Genomic DNA, 26,965 nt, shown 5'->3' on the forward strand with positions numbered 1-26,965 from the left:
CACTTTGTTTGCCCAACTACAGCCCTGACCTAAATAAAACTTTGTCCAAATCAATGATCTCTTTTGCTTAATTAACTGAAAATTACTAGAAAAAAACCCCAACAGAATATGGTAAGACTCCAGTCTCACTTTGAAGACTTTGCTGATTTCTTTCATAATCTCATTATTTATTTTTAAATAGAAGTCTTGTTTTAGAAGCAAGCACATATTTTGTCTTTAAGAAGTCATAAAAATATCTCTTTATTAGAACAGCTTAGGTGGATGATGCTTACAGCAACATGCCCAAGCAGCATGCAGGCGCCTTTGCACACCTTGGCTATGCATTACAAACACAGTACATAAAACCGAGAGCAAGATAACATTAAAATACAGTTTTCCCTTAAGATATGGCCATAACATGATTAATAATAGAATCATAGAATCTTTAAGGTTGGAAAGACCTCTAGGATCATCAAGTCCAACCATCAGCCCAACACCACCATGTCTCCTAAACCATGCCCTGAAGTGCCACGTCTACACATCTTTTAAATACCTCCAGGGATGGCAACTCTACCACCTCTCTGGGAAGCCTGTTCCAATGTCTGACCACTCTTTCAGTAAAGAAATTTTTCCTAATATCCAATCTAAACCTCCCCTGACACAGCTTGAGCCATTTTATCTCATTCTATCGCTAGTAACTTGGGAGAAGACACCAACACCCACCTCACTACAACCTCCTTTCAGGTAGTTGTAGAGAGCGATAAGGTCTCCCCTCAGCCTCCTCCAGGCTAAACAACCCCAGTTCCCTCAACATCTCCTCATCAGACTTGTTCTCCAGACCCCTCACCAGCTTCATTGCCCTTCTCTGGACACGCTCCAGCACCTCAGTGTCCTTCTTGTAGTGAGGGGCCCAAAACTGAACACAATATTCAAGGTGCAGCCTCACCAGTGCCAAGTACAGGGACACGATCACTTCCCTGATTCTGCTGGCCACACTATTCCTGATAAAAGCCAGGATGCTGGTGGCTGTCTTGGCCACCTGAGCACACTGCTGGCTCACGTTCAGCCAGCTGTCAACCAACACCCCCAGGTCCTTCTCTGCCGGGCAGCTTTCCAGCCATTCTTCACCAAGCCTGTGGCATTGCATGGGGCTGTTGTGACCCAAGTGTAGGACTTGGCACTTGGCCTTGTTAAACTTCATACAATTGGCCTTGGCCCATCGATCCGGCCTGTCCATGTCCCTCTGCAGAGCCTTCCTATCCTCGAGCAGATCAACACTCCCACCCAACGTAGTGTCATCTGCAAACTTTCCAAGGGTGCACTCGATCCCCTCATCCAGATCATTGATAAAGATATTAAACAAGACTGGCCCCAACACTGAGCCCAGGGGAGCCCCACTCATGCCCAGCTACCAATATATGGTGTTCTGCTGATGCTTACATCAATGCCCATACTGAACTGCACAGAACGGAAACAGTGTTTTCTGTTACCAATGTAGTGTATAGCAATAAAAAGGAGGGAGGGGAGGAAGCAACCTGTATCTTGTACAAAACTATGCCCTGGGCTGCCCTGCTGATACTGGGCTTCAGCAGGTAATTCTCACATCTAGGCCAGTGTGTATCACAGTTAAAACCCCTGTGGTCTTGTCTTCATGTCCCCAGCCAACCAAAAAATTTGTTCTTTGGTTAGAACATGAATAAATAACCCCCTCATCTTCCTTCATTTTGTCACCTCCTCCAGGTAATGGCCACAAATCGTCTGAGACAGGTCAAGGCACACAGCAGGTGGAAAGAAGAGACAGGCTGTGGTTTTAGGGTACAGGGCTGTGCCTCCGCTGAGCCATCGGCAGGGCAGGGCAGCAAGGCACTGTTGGCAGGAGACCCTGTCCGGTTGCTGAAAGGAGCACTCAGGTGTGCTGCTTGTAAAAACACTGTATTGTTCTTGACTTGTGTCTTTTTCAGATACAGAGCCTGGGTCTGCAAGGCCCCAGTCTATGCTGCTTATATGGAAATAAGCCATGCTCTGCTACAGCTGCTCCTTCTCCAGCAAGCAGCACTGTAGGCACAAGGGACTGACACCTGGGGCTGACTGTAGGCTTATTACAAATGCTATAACCTGCACCCACCCCTCAGGTGTTCCCTGAGTTAGCTGCCCTGCCCCAGAGCATCTGCAGAAATGCAGTATGTAGGGGCACCACAGTGTTTCCAGGGCTCAGATTTCTCTTCCTGGGATGCAGAAGAGGAGGTATGGTAAGAAACCAGCCTGCTTTGTTGAGGATTTTTAGTGTGAACACCAGAGACACTGTCTTTACCTGCTAATCTCAGCTCTGGTCCTAGGTGCTTTAGCACATCCCAGGGCACCAGCTGCTTGGCAGGGAGGCATATGTACCTTTGGAAGGCAAGGACCTGGTGTGCTGCCCTAAGTGGTTTGAAATAGATATCAGTGTTAACCTCTACATTCATCAATAAAAGTTAGGTGGGGAAGAGGCAGGCAGGCCCTACACACAGTTCAGAGATCTGGGTGAAGCACGATCTATTGTGTAGGACCAAAGCTGATGCATCAGCCCAAAGAGATACTCATAGCCTTGTGGTGGCAATGCAATTGAAGGTAGACTTATTTTTTGAGAGAGAGAGCATTAATTTAAACTGTATTACTCATTCTTTCACCTGTGCAATCCCTTGAGGCATCACACTATCAGAGTGACAATAAGGTGGTTTCTCTTTCATTGCTCTCTGTCTTTGGAGCTTATTCTCTGGCATATGAGATCCCCTCAAGTGATCCCCCCCTTTAGTGCACTGTTTTGAGTGCTGACAACCTGAATTTTCTCGTGATTGGTGTTTTAATTGATTTCTGAATTGCAGGTTTATTTTAACATCCTATATTTAGGATCTGGTCTTTGCTGGGTGTCATTCAGTCTGTGCAAGTGGGACTCTATCAGAACTGACTGGTCAAATCTTTGACTAGCAAACTGGGTTTCTTTTTGAAACATGCCTTCAAAACGTTGGGCTTTGTGGAATTTGACCTTCCTGTGTTCCAGCAGCTCTCTGCAAAGAGAGAAAAACCTTCTATATGAAGTACATTGTGAGACTGATATATACAATATTAGCAAACTGAAGGGCAGGGAGAAATGAAAGAGCTACTGAGTTGAAATATCTTTCTGCTGTAATTGTTGTGTACGTTATTTGTTTATTTCCTGATAGAAACACTACCTGCAAAGTCTTGTCTTCCCTCCTGCCTGCCCACACAGCCTTGTCCTCCTGTGCAATTAGCAGTCTAAAATGCCTGGTCTTTCCATTTGCCAGAAGGAAGTATGTGATCTATCACTTCCAGGACTCAGCTGGCCAAATGGCCTGGATCGATTTGTACCTGTCCAATTCTTTGCAGGAAGGTATGGGAAACAAATTGAAGAGAAATAGCACTGGTTGTGCCTCTGCCTGCACCGGAGCCAGCTAGGACCATCTTTCCAACCCTTCCAGGGACTCTGGCATCTTTTGACCCTAAGGTTTGGTGTGGGTATGGCAGCCCCCCTTCTCGATGGTTTGCACTGGGTGGATCGGTAGGACCAGGTGGGAGATGCGGCTCCACAGCCCACTCAGCTTGTCTGAGTCCATGTGGTTGTAGGAGCTGGGGGTCCTGGTGTTGATGAACTTGGCCCAGAGGAAGTCACGGACCCTCTCTTCCACCTGCTGGAGGCTAATGTGGGTCTCCAGCATCTCCTCCTCCAGCAGCACGGTCAGCAGCAGGGCCACATCCTTGAAAGCAGCACTTTCGTGGTCACAATATTTGTAGAAGATGAGGGTGGCCCCTGCCGGCAGCAACTCGAAGCGGTGTATCACTGCAGCACGGCCCCCACCCTGGAAAGCTGAGCTCAGCTCTGAGTCCACCTCCAGCTTGGCCTCATCACTCTGGAGCCTGGATATATCCAAGCCATCGATCTGGACCATGCTGGCATGCAGGGCAGCTGAGTAGGTGTCAGCCACACGGGCACTAAGGCATCGCAAGGTCCGCTCACCCTTGCGGGCAGCTGTGAAGATGATGATGGCTGGCTGTGTGTGGTGAGACGCATTGAGGTGCTTCTGCAGGAACTTGCGCCCACGAAGCCACAGGTGGGGACTCTGCCCCGGAAACCTGTCCTGCAGCTGGTTGAACTGGGACAGAAAGGCCTCCACTGTGGGGTTCTTGGGGGCTTGCTGGGACTTGGAGTTTGGGTTGCCGAAGCAGAATAGGCAGAAGCAAAGCAACACAAGGCTCACGACGACAAGCCCTGTTCAACAGCAGAGAGACCCGAGATGGGGAACAGAAGTCAGACCCAAGTGACCTGCAGTGGTATGCTGGAAAGTAGCTATAAGGGCTTTTTCCCCCTCCCAGACCTTCCCCACTACCCCAGGAAAGTGGTTCAGGTTGGCACGCTGTCTGTGGGTCCAGGAATGGTGAAAGGCTGCTTGCCCCATGTTGTCAGACCCATGCTCCCACACACCAGCCAGGGGGACTACAGCTCCAGATACAGAGGCAAGGCTACAGCTTTGTGGTTGCAATGCAAAATTTCCTGAGGAAATTGCAGCTGGCTACAAGCTTTCTTCTTTTCCCTCTGCTCTGTTTTCTTTAAGGTTTTCTTTAAGGTTTGTGGCCATTGGAGCACAGACCCCTACATATGGAGGTGTCTGACCCAGCTAAGGTGTCCTGTTTGCTGCCTTCGTCCTAGTTATGCTGGGTGGACAAAGGCTACCATGATTCTACCCAGAAAAGGAGGACAGCATGGTCCAGACTGCTTCCATCCCTCTCCATGGCAAAGCAGGGTGTCTTTCTATCAGGAGAAATGCATGGTGCAGATCACCATGATGGTTCCTGCTTGGGGCCCCATGACAGAAAGGGGAACTGGGAAGGGGGACTATCAGCGTAGGAACGTCAGACCTCCCAGGACATGGCAGGGTACTCCTGGCATGCTGAACATGATGTGCCTGCTTTTGAGTCTGGAGAGCTGGAGGGAAAGCTGCTACTATAGGCTCAAACTGAGCCTATTTTTAAGGGGATGTTTTTTCCCTCAAACCCTCAGAAAAGGCTGTGAAAGGTCCTGAGAGAGAAGAAGAATTAAATGTGCTTCATTACTTGTTCCTGGAGGATCAATGACTTCTGGTCGACGAGTAACGCACGAGGGAAGATTCTTTTCCTCACCTTTCAGCAAGAGGGACACTTTGGCCTTCTCCTGGTCTGTGTTTTGTGTGGTGACATTCTGCAAGCAGCACTGAGCCTCTGGCTTTGAGGCTGTGTGCCCTGTAGTAAGAGAAAGAAATGTGCTGCTCAACATTGAAGGAACAGGTAAGTTGGGCTGTAGTAAGAAAAGCAACAGAGCTGTCTGGAGCTCCCAGCTGAGAGAAAGCATTAGAAGCGAATACTGCTTTGGGTTAATACTGCTGTGAGTCTTGGCTCCCTCTGCTTTTGGGGCAGGGGAAGGAGAAAGATGATGCAGAGTGCAGCATGGTTTCATGCCTTTCAAAGCAGGACAGTAGCCAAAGGAGAGGGGAAGAGAGCAGCCAGTTAATTTCTTATACCTTCTTTCCAGCTCAACTCTGGAAAACTGGCAGCAAGCACTGGAGAGCTCACCATGCCGCCGTCTTTCTAATTCCTATGGAAAGTGTAGGCATGTTCATGGTGGAAGAGCAGCAGTGTGCAGCCACCAGCTCACCTTTGGTCCCATGTCTGTTCCTTAATGTGCCTTGGGACCTGCTCTCCTGTGCTTCTTGCCCTATGTGCTCTTGTGGCTCCCAGTCTTGGAGAGGGGCACTGGTGCTCTTCTCTGCCAAGAGACTCCTGGTGACATCTTCTGTGGCAGTCACGTCCGAATGTGTCTCTTTACTGTCAGAGTTCAGTGACTTGCTTCTTGATGAAGCATCTTCCTCTGCTGTGTAGGAGCTTTCACATTGCTTGCTTGTCTCCTGGTCCTTCCATGTTTCCTGGTGGACAAGGCTGTCTCCTTTGCCATCCATTTTATCATGAGCCAGCCTGGCTGCAAGGAATAAAATTCACAGACCTACACTTAATCTTTTTTAGCACAAGAACCAATAACCCTTTCTCCTGCTCTGCCTCCTCTAAGCAAAGGCCCAGCTTATCTTCATTTTGGAAATGCTGTACACACAGAAGGGGAGAGACTCACCTTGACCCAAGTTGTCTTCTTCCTGGCATCCTTCTGAGACCCCATCTCTTGTCTTCCCAGATTCATCCAGTGATACTTCAGTTTCTTGGGGAGCCACCTCCTCTACTGTAGGGCCAGCTGAATCTGATGGTGTTGTCTCTCCTCCATCGGTAGTTGCTGATTCACACACCAAAGAGTCCTCCTCTGGTTTGCAGGAGGTCTCAGGCTGCCTGCTTTTCACTTGGTGCTCAGGTGTCTCTTGGGTGGGCTCTTGGTGCACAGGATGCTCAGCTGTGCTCTCCGCCTCATCTTGGGCTGGCCCAGCTGTTGGGATCAGAGTTCACAAGCTCAGCTAGCCATACAGGAGTCAAGAATACCTAGTGCTTTACCACCACCCTGTAAAACTCCCAGTTCTTGCATTTCAGAAACATCTACCCCCAGTGAGATGGGGGGAGAGAATAGGGTGACCAAAAGTGAGAAAACTCATGGGTCGAGATCAAGACAGCTGAATAGGTGAAGGAAATGGGGGGGGGAGAGTCACAAGTGATGCACAGGCAATCGCTCACCACCCCCTACAAGCGGGCTGATGCCAGCCCAGTCTCCAAGCAATGGCCACTTCGGAAGCCAACGCCCTCTCCCTTTCTTCCTGTACCCTAGTTCTTGTAGCTGAGCATGATATTACACTGTGTGCAATATCCCTTTGCTCACCTTGGGTCCCCGCCCAATCTTCTGCCCACCCCAGATTATTTGCTTGGTGGGGGGAGAGGCAGGGGGGGAAAGAGAAATCCTTGATGCTGTGCAGCACTGTTCAGCCATAGCCAAAACATTGCTGTGTTATCAACACTTTTTTTTTAAACCACAAACCCAAATCACAGCACTGTACAGGTGCTATAAGGAAAGTTAACTCTATCTCAGCCTATGTCCCACACTGTTCTCTGCGGGGTGGGCAGTCAATTCTTTCATTAAGTGGTAGGATATGTTACCACATCTTCCACAGATAGAGTGTTTTCCTAGGTTGGTAAATTAAGCTGATGGATTTGAAGAATTTCTAAGGCTGTTGTTGAGCACTGGCCAGAACACTTCAAGCATCTGCCTGAACACAAATATTAGCTCTGCTTGTGCTCCTTCTCTGCTCCTGTACTGGAGCTGCTCTCCCAAAGAGCTATGGCAATGTATAATGAAAAACAAACACTGGAGCATAATTCAATAGAGAAATCTGAGGCTGAACACAAGCGTTTGCAACATATTCTGAATCTTATAAAACCAAACGGTGCAGCTCGAATTTCAGGTGCTATTTGCGAAAAATTGCTTATGAATGATCAAGCACTACAATATCATAGAAATGATTACGCTTAAATCAGAATAAAGACTGATAAAAATGGCAATGAATTCCCTACTAATTGGAAAGCAGAGGAAAAGCTGCACTTGTCAGAACATGCCATCCTTTGGAGAATGATTTTTACATTCCTGTTGCTGAGTATTATGGGAACACTTCTGACCACCTAGGACAGATCTGAGATGGTTATAGCACCACAGTGTCACTGAAACACTCACACGTAGTAGCCATAACAAGGCATCTGGAGATTGTAAATACACATTAAAAACTGAAATATGAGGAACCTGGAGGTATCCTGCTATTCAAGCTGGGCACAAACAGTACTCCTTGCCCTGCCCTTCCCACCTCCATAGGTGGTGGGAAACTGGCTTATTATTTAAGCATCTGTAGATGGGAAGCACTGGGATGGAGGGAAGAAAGGCCCCCAGTCTGGAGCTCCATCTTTAGCCTTCCTTGTGCTGCCAGCCTGGACACAGAGTCTAAACCTGTTGCCTATGGGAATCCAAAAGTGAAAGCAACTGGTTAATCTTTTACCCTCCAAGAAAATATATCAACTTGCTTTTCTTGGCCTAGAAAAGAGGCTTTTTTTTTTTTTTTTGCTTAGATTTCTCATGTCACTGTTGAAAACTTCTTGCAAAGGGATTTTCCTAGTAGACGGAGTAAGTGTAGGATTCACTTACCTCCAGACAGATACATGCTTGGATTCTCTTCCATATTCTCTCTCCCCTGGAGCTCTGGCTTCTGCACTGTTTTGTTTCACCTTCTCCTTTGGTCATAAGAAGCTGTATCTCCCCGCTCTTCAAGTGGCTGACCAAGCCTCCTCACAGACACCATACCATCTTGGCCTCAGGAATTACAACTAAATGCCCATAACCCTGATAAGCACAAACACAGGAGCAGTGATTCATGGCGGAGAATGAGGCTCCTCCCTCCATGCTTACTAAGGTGGTATGAAAATGGAGGGATGTCACTGATAACTGTGAACCTTCAGCCCAAGGGCTATTAGCTATTTTGCTTCCTGGCAGGCTACAAGCAGTCCAAGGGCTAAAGCAAACCACAGTTTTCTTGGGACAAGCTAGCAGGGTGAGGCACTGGTTTCTCATCTGGATGGATTTGGATAGATTCGGCTGTGCTCCAAGATGGCAAACCTGGAGGCAGGCTGCCCCATGTGCTTGCGGGCACCTTGTATCTCATAGCCAGGTTGACATAGAGCAAGGAGCCTACTCCACCTCACCTTCCTGCCTCCAGTGTCTTGGCTCAGGAGATGATGGTGCTGCAAGGCAAAGCTGCTGGCAGAAACACTGCCCAGGCCCTGTGCAGCAACATTAGCCCCACCCGACTTCGTGCCCATATGAGGGGGCCGAGCAGTGCCTTGGCCAGATGTTGTGAACCTGGAGCCACAGCCTGACTCTTCTACACCCCCCCAACAACTGTCTCCTCTGCTAAAGCGCTTTGGGACCGGATGGCTGCATAGGACGGAGCTAGGCTCACTGGTGTAATCAGAGAAAGTCGATGGCTTTCACAAGGGCAACGCCTGCCCGCGCATAACTAGGCGGCATCGAAAACTCCCTGCTGGAGAGTGTCTGGTGCAGATTTCCATACAAAAATCTCAAGCTCAGCCTTCACAGCAGTTCTTCTAGCATATGGGGGTGCCTTCCCCCACCCGCACTATCCCTACAGCTGAGTTTTCTTGCTAAATACAAGATTTGGTGGTGCAGGGGGGTATAATTGCCACGCTCTGCCGCCCAGCTCTCGTCCCTCCCCTCTCCGTACTGTTCCCGCTGGTGGCGCTTTGGGAGAAGAAGGAAGTCAGAGGAACAAAGTGGTTTGCAGAGTCAGACACTTACCCAGGCTTGGAGGTTTGGAGCCAGACAGGGCAGCGAAGTGAATCAGAGGCCCCAGCACTGGCCCCTCCGCTTGTCCTTCCCAGAGGCCCTTTGGCTCTGCTTGTAGCAGGACAGCCCGTGCCCCCAAAGCACAGCCTTAATCCTCCACTGTCAACGTGACAGTGAACTCTGCCCTTCCACAGGCGCCCGGCGGGCTGCTGGGAGGTGTAGTTTTCCTTCCCTCCTTCTCGCCAAAGGTGGACGGCTTTTCCCCAGTGAAGAGCAGTCATTCTCAGGAGCATTCAGGAAATGGTAACTTCGTTTTTGGTTGTATTTCTGAAACTCCACAGTTGTGCAGTTTCATTCAGGCAGACTGGATGACTGGGGGCTTCCTGAGTTAAGTAACAGCATTGCAGATTTAAACAACTAAATGATTGTGAGGAGGGAACTGTTTTGAGAATAGATATATGAAGATGAAAAGTACCACAGGAAAAACAACCTGAACACATAGCCAGAAGACCCGACTCTTGAAATCGCCTGTTGTGCAAATGCAGGGAGGCTGGGGAGCTGCGGGCTGTGAAATGGAGTGTCTTTAAGCATCAACCTGGAGGGCAAGGAAAGGGGAGCCCCCCCAGTGCTCCCCTTTCAGCATGGTCCAGAGACTGCAACAGGTGGAAGGTCAGAGAGAGTGTGTGTAGCTGTTCCTGTCCTCATTTGGGCAATGATTTTCCAAAAAATGATGCTATGCCTTCCTGTGGCTGCACAGGGGACAGGTATGGTCCAATGCCCTTCCCTATTCCCCCCTGCCCAGGAGACATGCCCCAGAGAAAGGCATCAGTGCAAGGAGCAGCAGCACAGAGGCTGCAACCTCCCCTCAAAGTCAGCTTGCTGCCTTTGCACTGACATCCCCAGAGGACCCCAGCGGCAAATGGCTGAAATGAAGCACAGGGAAAGGCAACTGAAATGGTGCCTGTAGGGGATAGAGACTAAATAGTTGGGACGCCTCAGTTTGGATACCAGAAGGCTGAAGGGGGGAATTTCACTGATGTGGAGCTGTTGTTCACCGAATCCCCCAATACTAGGACTTGAGACACTTATAAAACAGGTAGGAGGTTGGGTCAGGGTGGGCAGAAGAAAGTACTGCTTTATGCTGTGTGCAGGAAATTCCTGGACCTTTCTGGATGGGGACCATAGAGGCAGAGTGTCAGAAGGTTCAAAACAGGCTGAGTCTCATTTGTGGACAGCAGGCCCATAAACAGTTAGTTCAGGACCAGGCAGGGCTGTACCTGGCAATGGGAGATGCCATTTAGGGGAAGCACATGATCCCAGCCCCATCCTGTGCTCTGTTCTCCTCATGCTCCCGCAGCACCCAGCACTGTCCCACTGGGGATGGGTGCCAAAGCCGAAAGGGGCTGTGTTTGCTGCCCTGTTTGTGCCCCCTGGGCAAGACTGGCCAGAGAGTGCCCTGCTTCCTCTCTGCCTCTCCCCAGGCCTCCATGAGCTGCCCCCTGCCCTATAGCCAGCTTTGCATCCATCCCTTGACCGTATTGAAACTGCTCAGCTTTGAGACACGTGCCTCACGCTACACAAGGGGTGAGCATGTGCACGAGTATCAATACAGACTCTGTTCGTGTCAGGAGGGTGAGAAGGCATGAGGTGTGCGTGGGTAGCAACAGCAGGGTTGCACCTCCTCTCTAGCAGTGCGGAAAGGCAGCGGCTTCCTCAGTGACCTGCAGAGCCACCCTGCTGGTGCAGGGAGGGGACAGAGTCCACCTCCCTCCTCCCTGGCAGATTCAGCACATTCTTTTATCATGGCCAACCTCTCACTGGGTGCAGTAAAGGCTGTAAAACTGGGGACAATGGCAAAGCAGGAAGGAAGGAGTCTGGGTGGCTAATCTACAGAGGGTAAGATCTCTCCCCAAGGGCCCTGCTCGTGGTTGACATCCATCTTGCATCCTGGCCAAAGGCGGATTTGATTTGCTCTGCTTCTAGCCATAAGTAAGGAAGAGCCATAGTGGCCAAAGCAGACAGGAGCTCTAGGTGTCAAGGGCTTCATGAAAATCAAAGTATTTTACATCCCTCTCTCCCTACAAGCAGCCAGTCCCTTCACCATGGGAAGCACTCAGGTGTGGGCAGAGGGACCACCCTCTCCACGGAAGCACAAGCGTCCTGAAACCAGTGGCAGAACTCCAGCTCAGCAAGGGAAAGAGGCTAATGCCTGACAAAATCGGGGAGTACCTTCAGCCTGTGCAGGCTGAGAACCCAAAAAGCAATTTGGCAGGAGAATTAAGTGGTCAGTTTAGGACGTGGAGTCACCCACCATCACAAAAGTGTTACAAAAGAAGCATGCTGAGGTTGTGTAACCTTGCTGTTCTTCCTTCAGTGCTCACAAATGCTATGAGCTGGGATGTAGAACAGTAACTTTAAAAATCTGGTCTTTTTCTTTAACTCAAGTTTGAAGGAGGGTTTTATTTAAATAGGAATAGCACTTTCTCTCAATCCGCAGAAAAACCAACAGTGACTAGGTGAGTAACAAAGGACATGCTATGTAAATATATACATAAGGTAATCATTTAGTAACTTGCTTTGGAAACTTGCAAATAAAGTGATACCAGCTGTAGCTGTAGTTCTGCCCAGTCAGAAATCATGAGCCAGTTGCTGGCAGACCTTTTTCTACTTGACTTGAACTGCATGGATGGTTCAGCTGTACTTTGAAATCTCCTGATGTGGTGTTTGTTACATCCTCTTTTATTTTTGCTTTAGAAAACGTTGCTCAACATCTGTGTCCTGCTTTTACATCTGAAAAAAATGGCAGTATTTACTCTATGGCTAGTACAGAAGGAGGTATGCATGATTTCTCTCACAAATATTCACTTGCTTCTAGATGAAACTGGAACATTTACAGTGTAGCACAGTATACATAATGCTATATGCTAGTATAGCATTAAAATCGGTTTTATTTTGAAATAGATGTACAGACAAGACAGTTGCAGAAGTGAAGACTGAATGGCACTTCCCCACCCAGCCTTCTTCTTTGGGTGCATGGAAGATGTACGCACCTGCCCCATTTACAAGCTTGCAAAACAAACAATGTCAGAAATGTGAGCACATGCATTCAGGGACATTGCAGGTTAAGATACTGCCATCAGGTTTATTACGGACATCGGTATCGTCTGCCTTGATCCTTTTTCAGTATGTAGAAATCATTTAGAATTTGTAAAAGGGCCTCTATTTGCTTAGCAAGGTGTTTCCAAAGTGCTTCTGAACTGTTGGCTGCCCTGGTAAGCATCTGTGCAGCGGTTACAAAACATGTCTGCTGTTGGAAGAGGGGAAGACCAGGCACACACAAGCATGGAATAGTTTCAAATGCAACCCTCGTGCATACTCCGTTACAGTAAATAGCAACCATACAGCATGGGTGCTTTTCACTGGGAGCAGGCAGCACTCCTTCCCACCGGGCTTGGAGGAGGCAGCACCCAGGGGGTCACCCAAGGCTGCCTGAGCCCCTGAAATCCCAAGGAAAATGGAATTTTCTTCTATGTAATAACAACAAACCATGTCAGCTTGGCAAAACAGAATGTGGCAGCCAGAGAAGGGAGCTGAGAGATAGGGAAGCATTTGTTTTATCACTATATCCTTGAAGAACAGAGAGACTGATAAAAGCCAACATCCCGCCTCAGAAGATGAGGAGAACTGGGTGATAAAGTATATAGTCAAGGAGAACAACTAATCGGGATGTCAGTAAGAACAAAGTGTCCTTTTAGGTGAACTACCCTCATAATACTCAAAATCACGTCCATAGGCCTGAAACCCCCCCACTCAAATAAGCCCCTCACTCTCTGGACATGTGTGGTAAATTTAACGGGAGCTGTACCTTTAAGGTGAAGTGACACGGAAACCGATTATTAGCGGAGGGGCGTGAGTATTAGCTGTGACTGACACATTTAACTGCATCAATGCCTTGTAGGGTCTCGGCGCCTTGCGGAGTTACCAACTGGCGCTCATCTCTGCGCAAAAATTAATGCGAGACCTCCGCTCGGGTGGGGAAGTTTACCGTTTTGCGCAACGGGCAAACGAACCCGCTTTTCGGTAAAAACACCCCGGCCCCTCAGGTGGGGGAGAGACACCCTGCCCCGCGCGGTCCCGCCCGGAGCGCTCGCCGGGCCCGGCCTCCTCTCGGGCTGGCGGCGGCGGCGGGCCCCGGCCCCACTCCCTCACGGCGGGGCGGCCCGAGCGGGCAGCGCGGTCACGGCGCTCATGGCGGGCCGCTGGGGCGCCACGTGACGCCGCGGCGCTTCCCCCACCCCAGTCGGAAGCGGCGGCCGGCGGGCCCGCCCCGCAGCGGGAAGTGAGGCTGGTGGGGCTGCCCTCGCCGCAGGAAGGCGGCAGCTTCAGGCCAGCGTGAACGGGCGGCGGCGGTCAGCCGGGGTGGCGTCGGGCGGCCGGGGCAGCGAGCAGGATGGCGGGGGGGAACGACGCTCAGGCTCCGCCGGACGCCACCGAGCTGAAGCGCAGGCGGAAAAACCCCCGGTTGGCGGCGGCGCGGGAGGAGGAGGCCGAGGCGGAGGCCGCGGCCGAGCCCGGTCCCGGAGGGGCGTTGGAGGGTGAGCGGGGCGGGCGGGCGGGCGCGCGCAGCGCCCGGTGGTGGATCCCGCGGTTGAGGGTGCGGTGGGGCGGCGCGAAGAGGGGCGGGCGGGCAGCCTCGCCCTCTCCGTTCCCACTGCCGCCCTGCCTGCGGGGCGGGGAGGCAGGGGCAGCCCGGGGCGGGGGGTTCGCTCCTGGGCACCCTCGCTGGAAACACCTCGGCGGGCCCACTGAGCCTGAAAGGGGTGTTTGGTGCTTCTGGAAGGCAGTTAGGCCTGAAGAGAGCCCCTCCCCCCGCCTTGCCCACGCCCTTCACCTGTTTCTCGTTTCAGGAGACGAGCATCACTTTGGGAATCCGGACTCCTTGACTCGACCCCCTATAAAAGCATGTAGATCGGCAGGTGGGTTTTAATTCAGTGAGGTTGCTTTGCGCGCCACTTGCAAAGGCGCTGCAATGCATGAGACCAGAGGAAACAGTTTATTGGGTTTTAGCTCCTACCGTGGCTCTGGCGTACAGGTGAGGAAGTCCTGCTGTGGTTTTTATTCCGTAGAGAAGAGGCAGGGAGCACTTTGCTGCCTTCCAGAAGGATTGGTGCATGTAGAGTGCGCTGAAGTCCTTAGGTGGCTGTTTTACCCAGCACATCACTTGGAATACTGTTTTGTCACAGCATTCAAATGGGGAATATCTGGTTTTACTAACACTGCTTGGTTTTTCAAGGCTGAATTTAAATAAAGCATCATGAGCCGCACAAATAGATTGCTGTAAGACTGCTCTGTTCAGCGAGGAGCATTGCTGGTGAGCACGTGCATAGTTGGGCCTTGCCTGTCCTCTATCTGAAGCACCAAGCGTGTGTTGGTACTTGCGTTTGGATGCTGTTGTGTTAGCTCTGTGTGCTACCTTCTTGTTTCTTTAGCTGATGAAAATTGTATTCCTCACAAAATTTGAGAGATGCTAACTTTGTGTAGTACAGTCCTGTGGCTTTAGCCTGTCGTTCCATCAGAAAACTGCAAGCAAATTGTCTGTATTTCCTTCCCCTTTAGTCTGTTGTCTATTCTGAGTTGGACTCAACTCAGTAAGCATTATTAGTATGTGGCAATTTCCACATGGATGATTTGGGCTAGCCTGAGACTATTCTCCATTCCCATCTGTATTCTTGCGACAGGACTGTCACCAAGCTCTTGTTGCAGCTGCAGGGCATGGCCCTTAAAAAGGGCTGCCAGTATTATGCTTCAGAAGCAGAATTTCCAGGAAGCATGGAAAAACCTTATCTTAAGGGAGGAAGAGAGATGTTGTGAGTATTTCTGTGGAAAAGTACAAAGGTTTATCTGTGAAAAGAAGCTATGGGAGTTAACCAAATGATGGCTAACAGGGTACTAACAGGCTTAATATTTTAAATGTGACTGGGCTGCTTTAGGAGCTACAGCTGAGGATTTTTTTTGTTAATCTCTAAAAATGAGGTTGGAGGGAGAACGAATGCCTTCCCCCACCTTCCTGAGCTCTTAACGGGGGTTTTTTATTAAAGTCACAACAGGCATAATAGTATGATGTTAAGAGGCCGTGATGATTTATACAGGAGTGAAGGAGTCATTTCCCCCCCCCATACGGTCCTCCCACCTGTAGCTTTACAGTATTGATTTTTTTTCTGCAGAGTTTAGGGCAGACCAGGGGGAATGCAGGGTCTGTGAGGCAGCGGGACAAGCAGCGTGGATTTTTGTAAGGACATAATTGTTATGCTTCCCTGAGAGCAGAATGGAAGGAAAACCACAACTTGAGAAACTGGTTTTTGGCTTCTGCTTAGAGGTTTTAGATAGAGATTAGGAAACTTGCTTCTGGAGCTAAAAAGCTTTAATTGCCTACAACCCCTGCCTCGAATCAGGAGTCTTCTAGATCAGTGAGCTAAAGCAGTATCCGTTGAAGTTGTCTTAAAATATGCAAGCAGCATGTATGACTGTATGAGTTAAATGCAGGCACTAGGTGTTCTTGGTGCTCAAGTTTTTGCTGACTGTAGCTGCTGTGGAACATTGCAGGTTTATCTCTGTGTCGAAAAAGATTGAACCCGCAGGGATAGATACGTACTAGACGTAAAAGAACAAGTTCCACCACATTAAACTAGTGGCTTTATATTTTTGTTTATAAAACTGTAGTTTATGAACTTGCAGATTTCTAATCCCTTTGGTTAAATGGATGTATGAAATGGCGATAGTAAGAAAATCACTCTCTCTTGGCAGGTGATTGTGCAGAAGGTGGCTGGCTAGCAGATTTAAGGTGGATTGGAAAATCCTCACTAGCTTCCTGGGAGGCAGGAATGATCCTTTGGATAGGAGGCTTAAGGCCTTGTTAGGGAAGAACAGGCATGTCTCGACTGGAATTTATGTTTATATATATATATTTAGGAAAGTTAAACTTCATAAAGGGGGAGTTGATTTTTTTCTGTAGGGGGTACCCTGTGTGCTGTCTGCTCACGTGTGTGTGTGTCTCTTCCTGTCTGTTGGTAATACCCCGTTACAGAAGGTGCTGATGCATAAGCTGTCTTCATGTCATAAATGAAGTTGTATATGTTTACATCTTTCCTTTTTACAACAACTTTTAAGAACGTTTTGAGAGACAGAGTACTGATTGATGCAAAGAAGGAGAGGAATTAAAAAGTATGGACTGCATGAGTAGCAGTCCATCTCTTTAGATTCTTAGATATTTTTGGTCTTGTGATTACCAGCCACTGCTGCTAGTGAGATTTTCCTTTGCAAAACCTCAGTACATAGTGAAATATGGCTATGTTGTTTGGCACTCCTGAGAGTCTCGTTATTTGGTGAGCTTCTTCACTCTTATCTTGGTGAGAAATCAACTGTTGAACAGGTTTTTAAGATTGTTTTGAAAATATAGTATCCCATGCACTATGTTCAAATACTTTACTGTTGTATCTGTGACTTAATATCTCAGTTTAAAACTTAGTTTTCCCCCTTGTTTGTGTTTTGGGTTGTTTTTTGTTTTTGGTTTTTTTCTCCTTTGTACGTTTCACATACACAGACCTGCTATTAGGCAGAACATATTAGAATATTTCTAATATGCAGAACATAGTAGAAGAGGGCTGTTTTCTTTTCTTGAAATTAAATTAATAAACACTAGGTGGCAAGCTGTGTGTTGCCCTCGTGCATATGGTAAAAGAGCTATAGAAACACATTAAACCCAGGGAGAACCCAGTACTGTTAAGAGTAAAAGGGCCTAGTGTGAATGTTATGGAGCAAAAGTTTCACCAATTATATTCTTCCCTTTGCTGTTTCCTCTGTTTATGCCCTTCAGGTTGATTGCTGTGTCAGGTGTCTACTGTAGCTGTACTCCAGATTTCTTTCTGTACCTGAACTTTTTTCCCCCTCCTTGAATCTGGGTGACCATGTGGTTGCACTTTATCTGTTCAAACCTCTTCTGCTCTGTTCTGCTTTTGACTGGCTTTCCAGCCCCGGCCTTTGCTCTGTGACTCCTGTCGTCTTATGGGGCTTTATTCCTTTGAGTTAGTAACATGAACTAACTTGGGTTTCAGCTTCTGAATGACAGTGTAATTTAGCAAACAACCTACAGGTGTTGATTTAGGTTCTTCCCAGCTGCCTGAGGGGATTAAGTTAGGAGCATAGGTGCCTCGATTGCCCTTATGGTTAATAGAGAAAGAGACCCACCTAAAGAATGGCTTGGACTCACATAAAGAGGGGACTTAAGTTCTGTATTTGCTTCTCTCTCTTCCCCTCTGCCTAATGCTATGGAAGACAGCACAATTATTGTTTGTAAGTTGTGTGCCCAAAGCTGTGGGAAAAAATTTCTTTGCTCCTGTGCTTGTGTATTTACTATTTTACACTGAAGCCCTTTAGTGTAAGGCATTTCTTGGCTGTTAGCATTTGGTGTCTTGATGTCGGGGGTGGGGTTTAAGTGTCTTTAAGCCAAAGACCCCTAAAAAAAAAAAAACGTGGTGGTGTAGGCAGCTATATTTGTAGTGAACTCAGATTTATTTACCATAAGCTTTTCAAGTCTTGGTCACATTTGGTTACATTTTAAGAAAGTTACTCTTGGGAGATCAGAACTTGAAAATCACTGATTTTGATCGTGTATGTTCTGAAATGGTGTCTTGGTCCTTTGGTTTTGTGGTGTTGCGAGGACAACTGACACTGTGCCTACATCAATCCTCTTTCCCCGCCCCCCCCCCCCTTCCTGACAGGCAGTTCTTCGATTTACTTTCAAGAGAGTCCAATAAAGGAAAAAACAAAGGCTGATGACAGTAGTGAACCCAAGAAACCAGCAGGGCGTCAACCAAACATTTATACACCGTTAAAAGGTAATGACACTAGTTTTATCAGAACCTTTTCCATGTTGTAACAAATGGTTGCTTAAATGTGCTAAAATGACATTCTTTCAGTTCTATTAAAAAAGGGGGAGTTGTTGAGTTGAAATCTGAATAGATGAACAAGTTTAAAAAAAAAAATTTCAGGGGTTGCTCCTGCCCATGACTTAAATTAAAACTGATTGTAGTATGACAGTCATCTTGGGCCTAAAACCTTGAAGTTCAGGAAAGTGCAGTTTTAAACTTTGATAAATACATAACCTGTTTTTTTTGAAAAGCACATCTGTTTCCTTGAAAAGCAAAACAAGATGATGAGTAATATCATACCTGCTTCAAAAACTGTTATGAGAGTGGATCTTTAATTGCCTCAGGCAAAGCAAAACAAAACTGTTATTTTTCTAAAAAGATGAGTTACTTCTGACTTTAGTAGGGGAAAGCTGACTATACCAAGTGATCTCAAGGGGAGGGAGCACTTTTTCTGTTTGTTGCTCGAGAGTTTTTCTCTGTGTGTTACAGAAGGAATAGAGAAATACGAGGAAGAAAATATGGGATACTTTTTAGCCCATCAGAAGGTAGTTATGTTACTACAGGTGGTTTGAATATGTCCAAATATATACACTATGTAAGAACACCTCTGTGTCAGCCTGCTGTTTCACAGGAGCACGTGCAGGTGTTTTGGTAAGGCACCTAAGATGAAGCCCACATTTGCTGGAGTCCCCCTGGTCTGATAGCAGTGTTGTTAAGGTGGTGGCTTTACACTGTTTGTTTTCAGTTTTCCCTCCTGCTGAATAGTTTTTGTTTCAGAAGTGACAATTCTGGTACCCTCCATTAGCAATCAATTAAAGCTGTTAATTTCCCATTCTTTGCATTTTATTGTTATTGCATCATTACTCTTTCTAAAGAAAAAATAGGAAGGGTAACTTTGTGTCATACTGGGAAAAGCAGGGTGAAGGGCCAGATTAAGCCCTTTCTATTGGATAATAGTAGCTTTCTGCATCTACGGGGGGTCTGAGAAGCTGTCACATGGCACAGGCTTGGTTTGGAAGCACAGCATATATTCCTTGCGAAATAACCTTTGAAGATTTCATAGAGCTAAAAGCACATACAGCTTGTCTGTCTTATTCTGACCTCTGATGTGATAACCAAGTTCTTTCATTTGTGCTTTGGTTTCAGAGAGAAAGGTTGACTTCCTTGAGAAAAATCAAGATCACTGCTCCACTACATCACAGAGTAAGCTGGAAAATAGTTACCTAGTCTTTCCCTGTAATTAAGTGAAAATTACAGAATTCTTTCCCTTTCCTCTGCTTATGTTTTTTGCTGAGCCCTGGGACACCCTGTCTGGGAAGGTGGAAAGGGGCCCAGGAGGCAGATCCAAATGGAAGCTGAAGAAGGCAGCACATGCCAGAGCCCTTCTATGAGGTTATTCAACTTGCTGACCACAGAAAATGACCCACTTTTTCTTTTGCCTTTTTTGACCGGGTTAGGAAATGGAGTTGGCTCATGGGACAGTCAGTAAGTGCAGAACATGTACTAGTAGCATTGTGGGGGTGAGCTGAGGAAGGGAGCAAAGCCTTTGCTTTTGGTAGCAGTGAATGTTAGATGAGTTTGTAAACATCACCTTCCCTTCTAGCCTTTCCCTGAGTAATGGCGGCCTGCTATGATTGAATTAGTTGTCTTGTACTCCTGGAGAGGAGCAGCATTTTTCTTTGCTGGCAAACTCCAGTCTGTTCACCTAGTGACCGATCCCTTCTGTTTCAGATTTTTATCTTTGGTTGTGTGGATTTGTTGGTTTGGGTTTTTTTTCTTCCCTCTTTGAAGAGTACTTGAAAGAGAGGGGAAAAAAATGTTCTGAATTCTTACTAGCCTTCTGTTCTTAATGTCTTGGCACTTGTTTCTATCCTGAACACATATAGGTAAACAAAGTCTTGTAAATCAGAATTCAATCTGGAGAACCTGGGGGGTCTTTCAGGGTTGGTTTTTTTTTTTTTGGAAACCACAGTGCCTGCTGGAAGAAAAGCTCATCTTGTAGCTGCTCATCTGTGAAGTGCCTTTGAAAAATGAATTGATGCAGGGAGTTCTTGCCAGTCTTGTACTTTTTCCTTTCCTGTGCCAGAGGTAATAGGTGCTGCAGGAGTGACCAGCTGTGTGTTGGGTGAAGAACTTCAGAAAATCACTTGAAACTCTGAAAGCTCTAAGGTGTCTGCAGTAGTTATGCCTTTTGAGTTAGGCAAGACAAATAATTTGCTTGGCCTTCATGCAAACTGTGTTGTAAGTAAGGCAAGATTCTTCGGTAGGGTAGGATCTGTTTTTTAGAATACTTATTGAAATACCTTTTCCTTTAGGGTATGAATCACAGCTGTCTCCTAAATGTGAAACCTAGTCTCTGCAGACAAGGCTACATTGTAAAATATTACAGAATTGAGGTGATTTTGATCTGTTAACTATTAGAAGACTTATATAAGCTTAGCCAGTTACAAGTTCCATGTCTGTGCCCCCATCAGGGCGGAGAGGTTGAAATTACAGAATAGAATAGCTCATTAAACCAGTTAAACTCCGGCTTAAACCAGAGCTGCTTTTAGCACCTTCTGAGATTACGTTCATACAGAAACAAGGTTATAGAATTTATTTCAGTGTTCTTGAATAACTACTGCAGGGTGTGTTTTTTCAATTTATTCTCAATAGTGTCACTGACAGTATCCTGATTTGGTTATTAAAGAGCCTTCAGCTTTGAACCAGCTGCTGTAATTCACAAGGAGTCAGAAATCCTTGTGTCTTTTTAATTAACTGACTAAATACAGAAAACATGCTGACCAATAATTGCACTGTATATATTCATACTGGTCTCTTGGGAAAGTTATCCATAACAGTGTGTTATGAACAATGTCCCTTGTACTTTGCTGTCTGAGCTCATTTAAATAAATAGACCAAAAGTATATTTTGATGTTGAAAGCTTGCATTTTGCTTTAAAAGTATAATTCATGCCAAGAAACTGACTGCTGATGAAGCAGGCCTCTGACCCAACGTAGATCAAGAGGGAATATGAGACTATGCCTTTAACATATAGCTTTCCTTTTGCTACTTACAGATTGCATTATGTTGTTTTCCTAATAAGTGTGTTAAGTGAGCTTCCATTTTTCTGTCCCTTAAATTCCTGAGCAGAATCAGGAAACTTAATTGGGGCATTGGATCCTTGTGCAGAAAATAACAGATCGTTAAATCTGTCTTATACTTGAAATGCCTCTGGCTTTATGTGCATAACTTTTCAAGAGTTAAAATCTTTGGGGGTGGTTTTTGATAGGTTTGGGACTTGTGCTTTTTGTGCTAGATTGTCAAGATGTCTTAAGAACTGACATTTGGCAAAGAGCATTGATGGAGAGTTGGTCTGCCAGTTGAATGGGACTTCTCAGGCTAGTAATAGTGGTGGAGGAGTCATTTTCCTTGCTCAAGACTAACCTTGCTTGAGCATAGGAGGGTGAATGATGCAGAAAAGAACAGAAAGCCCCATACTTGATACAGCCCTGCCTGGGATGAGGTCACAGCCTTGCCTTTGCTCCTGCTTAGCAGACTGTGTTCACTTCAAGGTGTTGTGCAAGGGTGCTTTGTTAACCTTCCTGTAAGCTCTCTAGAAGTTTGTATGTAAAAGTATAACTAAGAACAGCTTTTTCAATGATAATACTGCAGTTTGGTCGTTTCAACTCCCTGCTAAACTCCCTGCTGGAAGATTGATTATAATTATTGCCTTAGTATTTTTCTCATATTTCTTTGTTAATCTCTTAACAGGCAGAAGTAAATCTCGAGATCAGCCCAGTATAGGGAAGCTGTCACAGCCTTTGGCCAAAAGTAAGACTTCTGCTTTCACTTCTGTTTCACTCATGTGTTCCATTTAACCGTTTTCATGCCAGTTCAAGTATTAGATTTCCTGGTAGCTGGTGTTAAACTGATGGTCCTTGCCAGAACAGATGACTTGCTCGCTAGGGCATGTGCTTTCAGCCCGAAGGAAGGAAGGGTCTTATATAATAGGTAGCATTTCCACCTGAATTTAAGGTCTTCCATCTGTAGTGTTTACAAGATTTGCTACAAGATTACAACTGAGGCAGGTTTAGCCATGTTCTTATTTAAGAGCTGTTGTGCTGCTGTCCTGATTAAAGTTCAGGTATAGAAAGGCAGCATAAGGTATACAGTTTGTTCTTGTTTTCAGGGAGGTTGGTATACTTTGTCACTAATTCGACTGGGAACAGAATCAAGCCTTACCCTTGCAGTAGGTCAAACAAGTGTTAATTTAACTCTTCAAATAGAAAATCAAATCAAAATATCTGATACTGTATATGGTTCTTGTGCACTGTTTGGTGTCTGTGCTCTTTGTGAAGCTGACAGATCCAAAGACCACAGATGTTTTCTGATAGTGTTTGAGATGCAAATACTGCTGCAGAAAGTATTTTTACCCGTATGGGAATAGAGAGAAGAAATAACAAAACAGAAACCATTCTAGTGATGCTAGGTTTTGTACAGGGCTTTTTATGCAGACCCTAAATGCAGGAAAAAGCTGGACCTTTTTCAGAACCATTTTAAGCTTTTAGTTTGGATTTGATTAAACAGAGTGGAGTGTTGATGAACTTTTGGAAGAGCTCCTTTTTCAAAAGAATGTCTAACTTCTTAGTCAATCTGGAAATGTGTAAAAATGTCCTTTTTAATGCTGTTACTTCAGTAAGTTACTACGGAATTTCAAAGTTGGTGTAGTTTTTTTTTTAACTAGAACGTTGTCTCTTTTGCTCTTCAACTACTGTACCAGTAGCTTGAGAGTGGGATGAGTACATTGAATTCTACTGTCTCCTCTTATTTCCCCCTCACTTGTTGACTTCTGATTCCTTTTAAAATATTTTCTTCCTGTTTGTTCCTCCTTTTTGTAGATGATGGTAAATCGCAGAGTGGATTTCACAAGAGCTGGACTGTGTTACTGGTTCTGTTAATTGTGTCTTGTCTGTCATTGTTTTATGTCCTGTTGAGTGGAATACCAAGTCTTTGGGATACAACTTTGTCAAGTAGAGATACTCAAATTCTGCAAGTGTTTCGGGCCCAGATGAAGAAAATAAAAAATACGTACCAAAGTCAGGACCCCGGTCTGTGGAAGAGAACCCATGTGTTCCTTGAGAAACACCTTAATGCTTCCCATCTGCATTTGGAGCCAGCCATCTTACTGTTCACAGCTGGCCAAGAAGCTGAGAAAGCGCTGAGGTGCCTAAGTAACGAGATTGCTGATGCTTTTGCCTTCTCCCAGAATGCTACTACAATCAAAATTAATGGGGCAGACAAAGCCATAATGGATAGTGACACTGTCAAGCTGGAGGTAGATAATGAGCTCAGCTCTGGGTTCAGAGAAGGCAAGAAGGTAGCAGTGGTGCATCGATTTGAGTTACTGCCTGCAGGCTCCACCTTAATCTTTTACAAGTACTGTGACCATGAAAATGCAGCATTTAAGGATGTGGCTCTTCTGCTGACAGTTCTCCTGGATGAGCAGTCGCTGAGAAAGAGCATCACCTTACAAGAAGTTGAGGAGAAAGTCCGGGATTTCCTCTGGGCAAAGTTTACCAGTCCAGATGTTCCTAGTTCTTATAATAGCATGGACACAGATAAGCTGAGTGGACTGTGGAGCCGTATATCTCATCTTGTGTTGCCTATTTGGCCTGAAAAGGCCCTTCCTGTGGAGGGATGCACATAAAAGTTATTGGAGACGACTCGGGAAAGGAGGAAGACAGAAAATGTTTGTTAGAGTGGCTGAACAGGGAAGAACTTACTGCAGCTGCTAAGCTCAAGCAGCATACAGTCCTTTCTGTGCAAAGATATTGTACCAGCTGTCAGGTTGTTTCTGCAAAAGTAACTGGGACTTCTCTAAATTAACTACAGAATGTAAGCAATGAACTTCCTGGTTGTTTGTAAGTTGTGTTCAGTGACTTATTCAGGCTTGGTGTCCTGAAGCTGGAAGTAAGCATCCACTAGTGCAGAACCACTCATCTGCTTCTGAAGCTGTCTTGGTGCACTATTGGCTTTGCTATGAGGACCCTTTTCAGGTGGTGCATAAAGCTGGTATTGTATTTGACAAGGTAATAGAACGCAAAAACATCACCTTCATCTGCCAGAATTGCTTACTTTTCTTCTAACATAAGAAAAAAACATAAACTGAAAATTATGCTAAAGTGATGTGGGTATAAGCAAAAGCTTTTTCTTGATCCATCTGATCACAACATAGATGTCATCTGTCTCTGGCAACCTCTAGAAGTGGCAAAATTGCTTGAAAGATTTGTAACTTGTAGAGAACCTTTCAGCAACCATTTATTGCTTAAATGAGCCTGCCCCAACAGTTGTGGAGAATGAGAACAGCTGAGGTACAATGTATTGCTTAACCTTAGTAGTACTGATGGCAGTTAAATAATCCCTCACCACCTCTCTGCCTCACTGCTTCCAAGAATTCTCTGCTCTTTGTCAAATTTCTGCAAGTCTTAAAATTTGGGGAGAAATTATAAAATGTCAGCTCTGTGTGTACTAAGTACCTGTTGCATCTCCTTTCCGAACAGAAGTGTAGGAAGGCATAGGTTATTTCTCATTTTAATCAGATAATTATTTTTGCATCAAGAGAATGTATTTATTTGTCATATTTGGTATCCTATTAAAATAGCCTTTCTTCGTTTGTTTGCATATAACCTGCTGTTTGATATATAAGCTTCTAGTGAAGAACAGATTTGCAATGAGTGTTTTAAAAATACTTTTTAGTGTGCCTCATGCCAAGAATCCCTCACACCAGACTAAAAATGTGTATTTGTTTCTATTGTATTTTGTGTTTTGTTTTTTTTTTAAAAAAAGAGAATTGCAGCACTTCCATGTCATTGCTGTTTGTGTACACTCTTGAACTATTGGTCCATGTGCATTTGGTTTTATTGAGTGAAGGCTGCCCTCAAATAAACAGGATGTGTTCTTGTAACAGCTGAGAGATTAGTGATTCTTGGACCTATCCTTATTCACAAGCCCCTTGAGCTGTCCTGTTGCAAAAAGTGCTCTTAACCAGGAAAACCTCTTGAGGTGCTGGAGCTTCTGGCTTCTTTACGCAAGCAAAGGTTTGGGGTGTTACATGGAGTGGACCAAAATCACCTGGAGCATATAAAAGAGCACAGTTTGAGAGAGACAGACCTGTGGACACTTAAAACAGAGGTGGATTTGTTCTAACCACTGAGAGCCAGCAATGTATAGTGCTTTTTATTTTAATGGGAAGAAATATAAACAGTAAAAAGACATGGAAGTGCTTTTGTTCTGGGTGTTTAAGAATTGCTCAGGAAGGAAAAGATGGCATTTACATTTTGGACATTTCACTGGACAAGTTAAAAAAAAAAAAAACAACCAACTGTGACTTATTTCTGAGTGTCTCCTGATAGCATATTTGTTTGTATATTATGTAAACTATTTTAGTACTCATTAAAAATAAATTTACTTGTTTGTTTTATAAGCTGTTTTAATATTTGCCCATTGAATTTTAAGTGGTCAGACTTTTGTTTTACATGTTTAAGATTGTTCCTTTTACCTTTGACCAAATCCAGATGCCTAAAATACAACCTCTTCCAAAATTTAGAACTTCTAAGAAACTTGAGTGGGGTGACAGATGCTGGGATGCAAATGCATGTATTTGGTAATATCAGGGGTTTTCTCTTAACAGGGCACAATTGTGTTGTGCCACAGTGTGTTACAGGAAATTATGATAGCTTTGAATTGTCTTTTACTTGGTGTTCTTGTATTATTCTGCAGTTCTGATTTCAGCTGGAACTAATGATAAGAAATGGTTCACTTGTTTCATTAGGATGACACAAGAGTCAGCAGCTGACAGAAGGGATGACTTAATTCTTGTTCCACTCCTAGCTGCGTGTTCCTGTATCTTTACTGTTGTGAAGTAGTGCACTGTGAATTGACTGGAGGAACAGCCCTACTAGAAACTAGCTTAGGAAAAAATATGTATTTAGCAGAATTAGCAGCCCCAGAAAAGACTTGAATCTCCTGCTTTCCTGTCATAATTTTATACGTATACTAATAAAACATATGTAAACCAGGTTATTTTCTGTTTCTAAAACTATAGGGTATTAAAGAGCTATGTTACCCTGTTTCAAGACAAAATAGGAAGGTGCCTGGAAACTGAAGACTTAATGTTCTGCTTAATGTGCCAGACAACAGAGAATCACTTCTTTTTGTTTTGCTTTAACTTGCAAAAATGAGGTTTATTTCCAAATATATGGTGTGTTGCTTAGTCTGGAAAAATAAATCAAAAGCAAGGTGCTCTACACAGTAGCCTCTTCTGGAGGAGGGGAAGGTTTGGGATTATAAGGCTGTTCCTGGTGTTGAAGAAGTAGGTCCTTTTCATAGCTCTGTGTGGCTTTGTCCTTAAAAGGCTGTCATTAAATATCCACAGGGACTTAATGAAGATCTCATTAAGTAACTCCTCCTCAGGCAGAGGTGAAGAGTAATGTCTGTCTGTGTTGCTCATAGGCAACTGATAACTATCCTCCTTGTATAATTATTTCATTGCCTGCAGCAAACATAGCCATTTGATGTTTTCCAACTGTAAAATGCTTTGGCTTCTAGAGCAATCTCACTTCTGAAGTTGAACTGTCCCTAACTGTCAGCAGCTCAGCAAATTAAATAGTCTGTGACAGCAAAAATGTGCTTGTATAGAGTAAAGATGCAAAGTCTGGCCTTGGGACTGAGAAGAGGATGTTTCTTGTTCTACGAGTTTACAGCATACAGACTTCGG

General features: G+C 45.5%; 2 protein-coding genes across 6 annotated transcripts; one reads left to right on the forward strand and one right to left on the reverse strand.

Moving 5' to 3' along the window:
* Positions 1 to 208: 208 nt before the first annotated feature.
* Positions 209 to 9,455, reverse strand: LOC142058902 (torsin-1A-interacting protein 2-like). 2 transcript variants are annotated; one of them, XM_075096910.1, is made up of 6 exons: positions 9,293 to 9,455; positions 8,126 to 8,320; positions 6,131 to 6,433; positions 5,663 to 5,983; positions 5,152 to 5,250; positions 209 to 4,243 (listed from the first exon to the last, which is right to left on the reverse strand). In XM_075096910.1, exons 2-6 carry the CDS (start codon positions 8,157 to 8,159, stop codon positions 3,477 to 3,479), a joined length of 1,524 nt encoding a protein of 507 aa, XP_074953011.1. In that variant the 5' UTR covers positions 8,160 to 8,320; positions 9,293 to 9,455; the 3' UTR covers positions 209 to 3,476. The 2 variants fall into 2 exon arrangements, with proteins under 2 accessions (XP_074953011.1, XP_074953010.1); XM_075096909.1 differs by having other exon boundaries at positions 5,086 to 5,250; positions 9,293 to 9,444.
* A 4,120-nt stretch (positions 9,456 to 13,575) lies between these two features.
* On the forward strand, positions 13,576 to 25,672 carry LOC142058903 (torsin-1A-interacting protein 1-like). Of its 4 annotated transcripts, XM_075096912.1 has the most exons (6): positions 13,592 to 13,875; positions 14,188 to 14,256; positions 18,058 to 18,174; positions 19,354 to 19,410; positions 21,961 to 22,020; positions 23,088 to 25,672. In XM_075096912.1, exons 1-6 carry the CDS (start codon positions 13,731 to 13,733, stop codon positions 23,894 to 23,896), a joined length of 1,257 nt encoding a protein of 418 aa, XP_074953013.1. In that variant the 5' UTR covers positions 13,592 to 13,730; the 3' UTR covers positions 23,897 to 25,672. The 4 variants fall into 4 exon arrangements, with proteins under 4 accessions (XP_074953016.1, XP_074953014.1, XP_074953015.1 ...); XM_075096913.1 differs by lacking the exon at positions 21,961 to 22,020 and having other exon boundaries at positions 13,583 to 13,875; XM_075096914.1 differs by lacking the exon at positions 18,058 to 18,174 and having other exon boundaries at positions 13,584 to 13,875.
* The last annotated feature ends 1,293 nt before the right edge of the window (positions 25,673 to 26,965 follow it).

Source organism: Phalacrocorax aristotelis, chromosome 6 (genome assembly GCF_949628215.1).
Source record: "Phalacrocorax aristotelis chromosome 6, bGulAri2.1, whole genome shotgun sequence".
Lineage (NCBI taxonomy): Eukaryota > Metazoa > Chordata > Aves > Suliformes > Phalacrocoracidae > Phalacrocorax > Phalacrocorax aristotelis.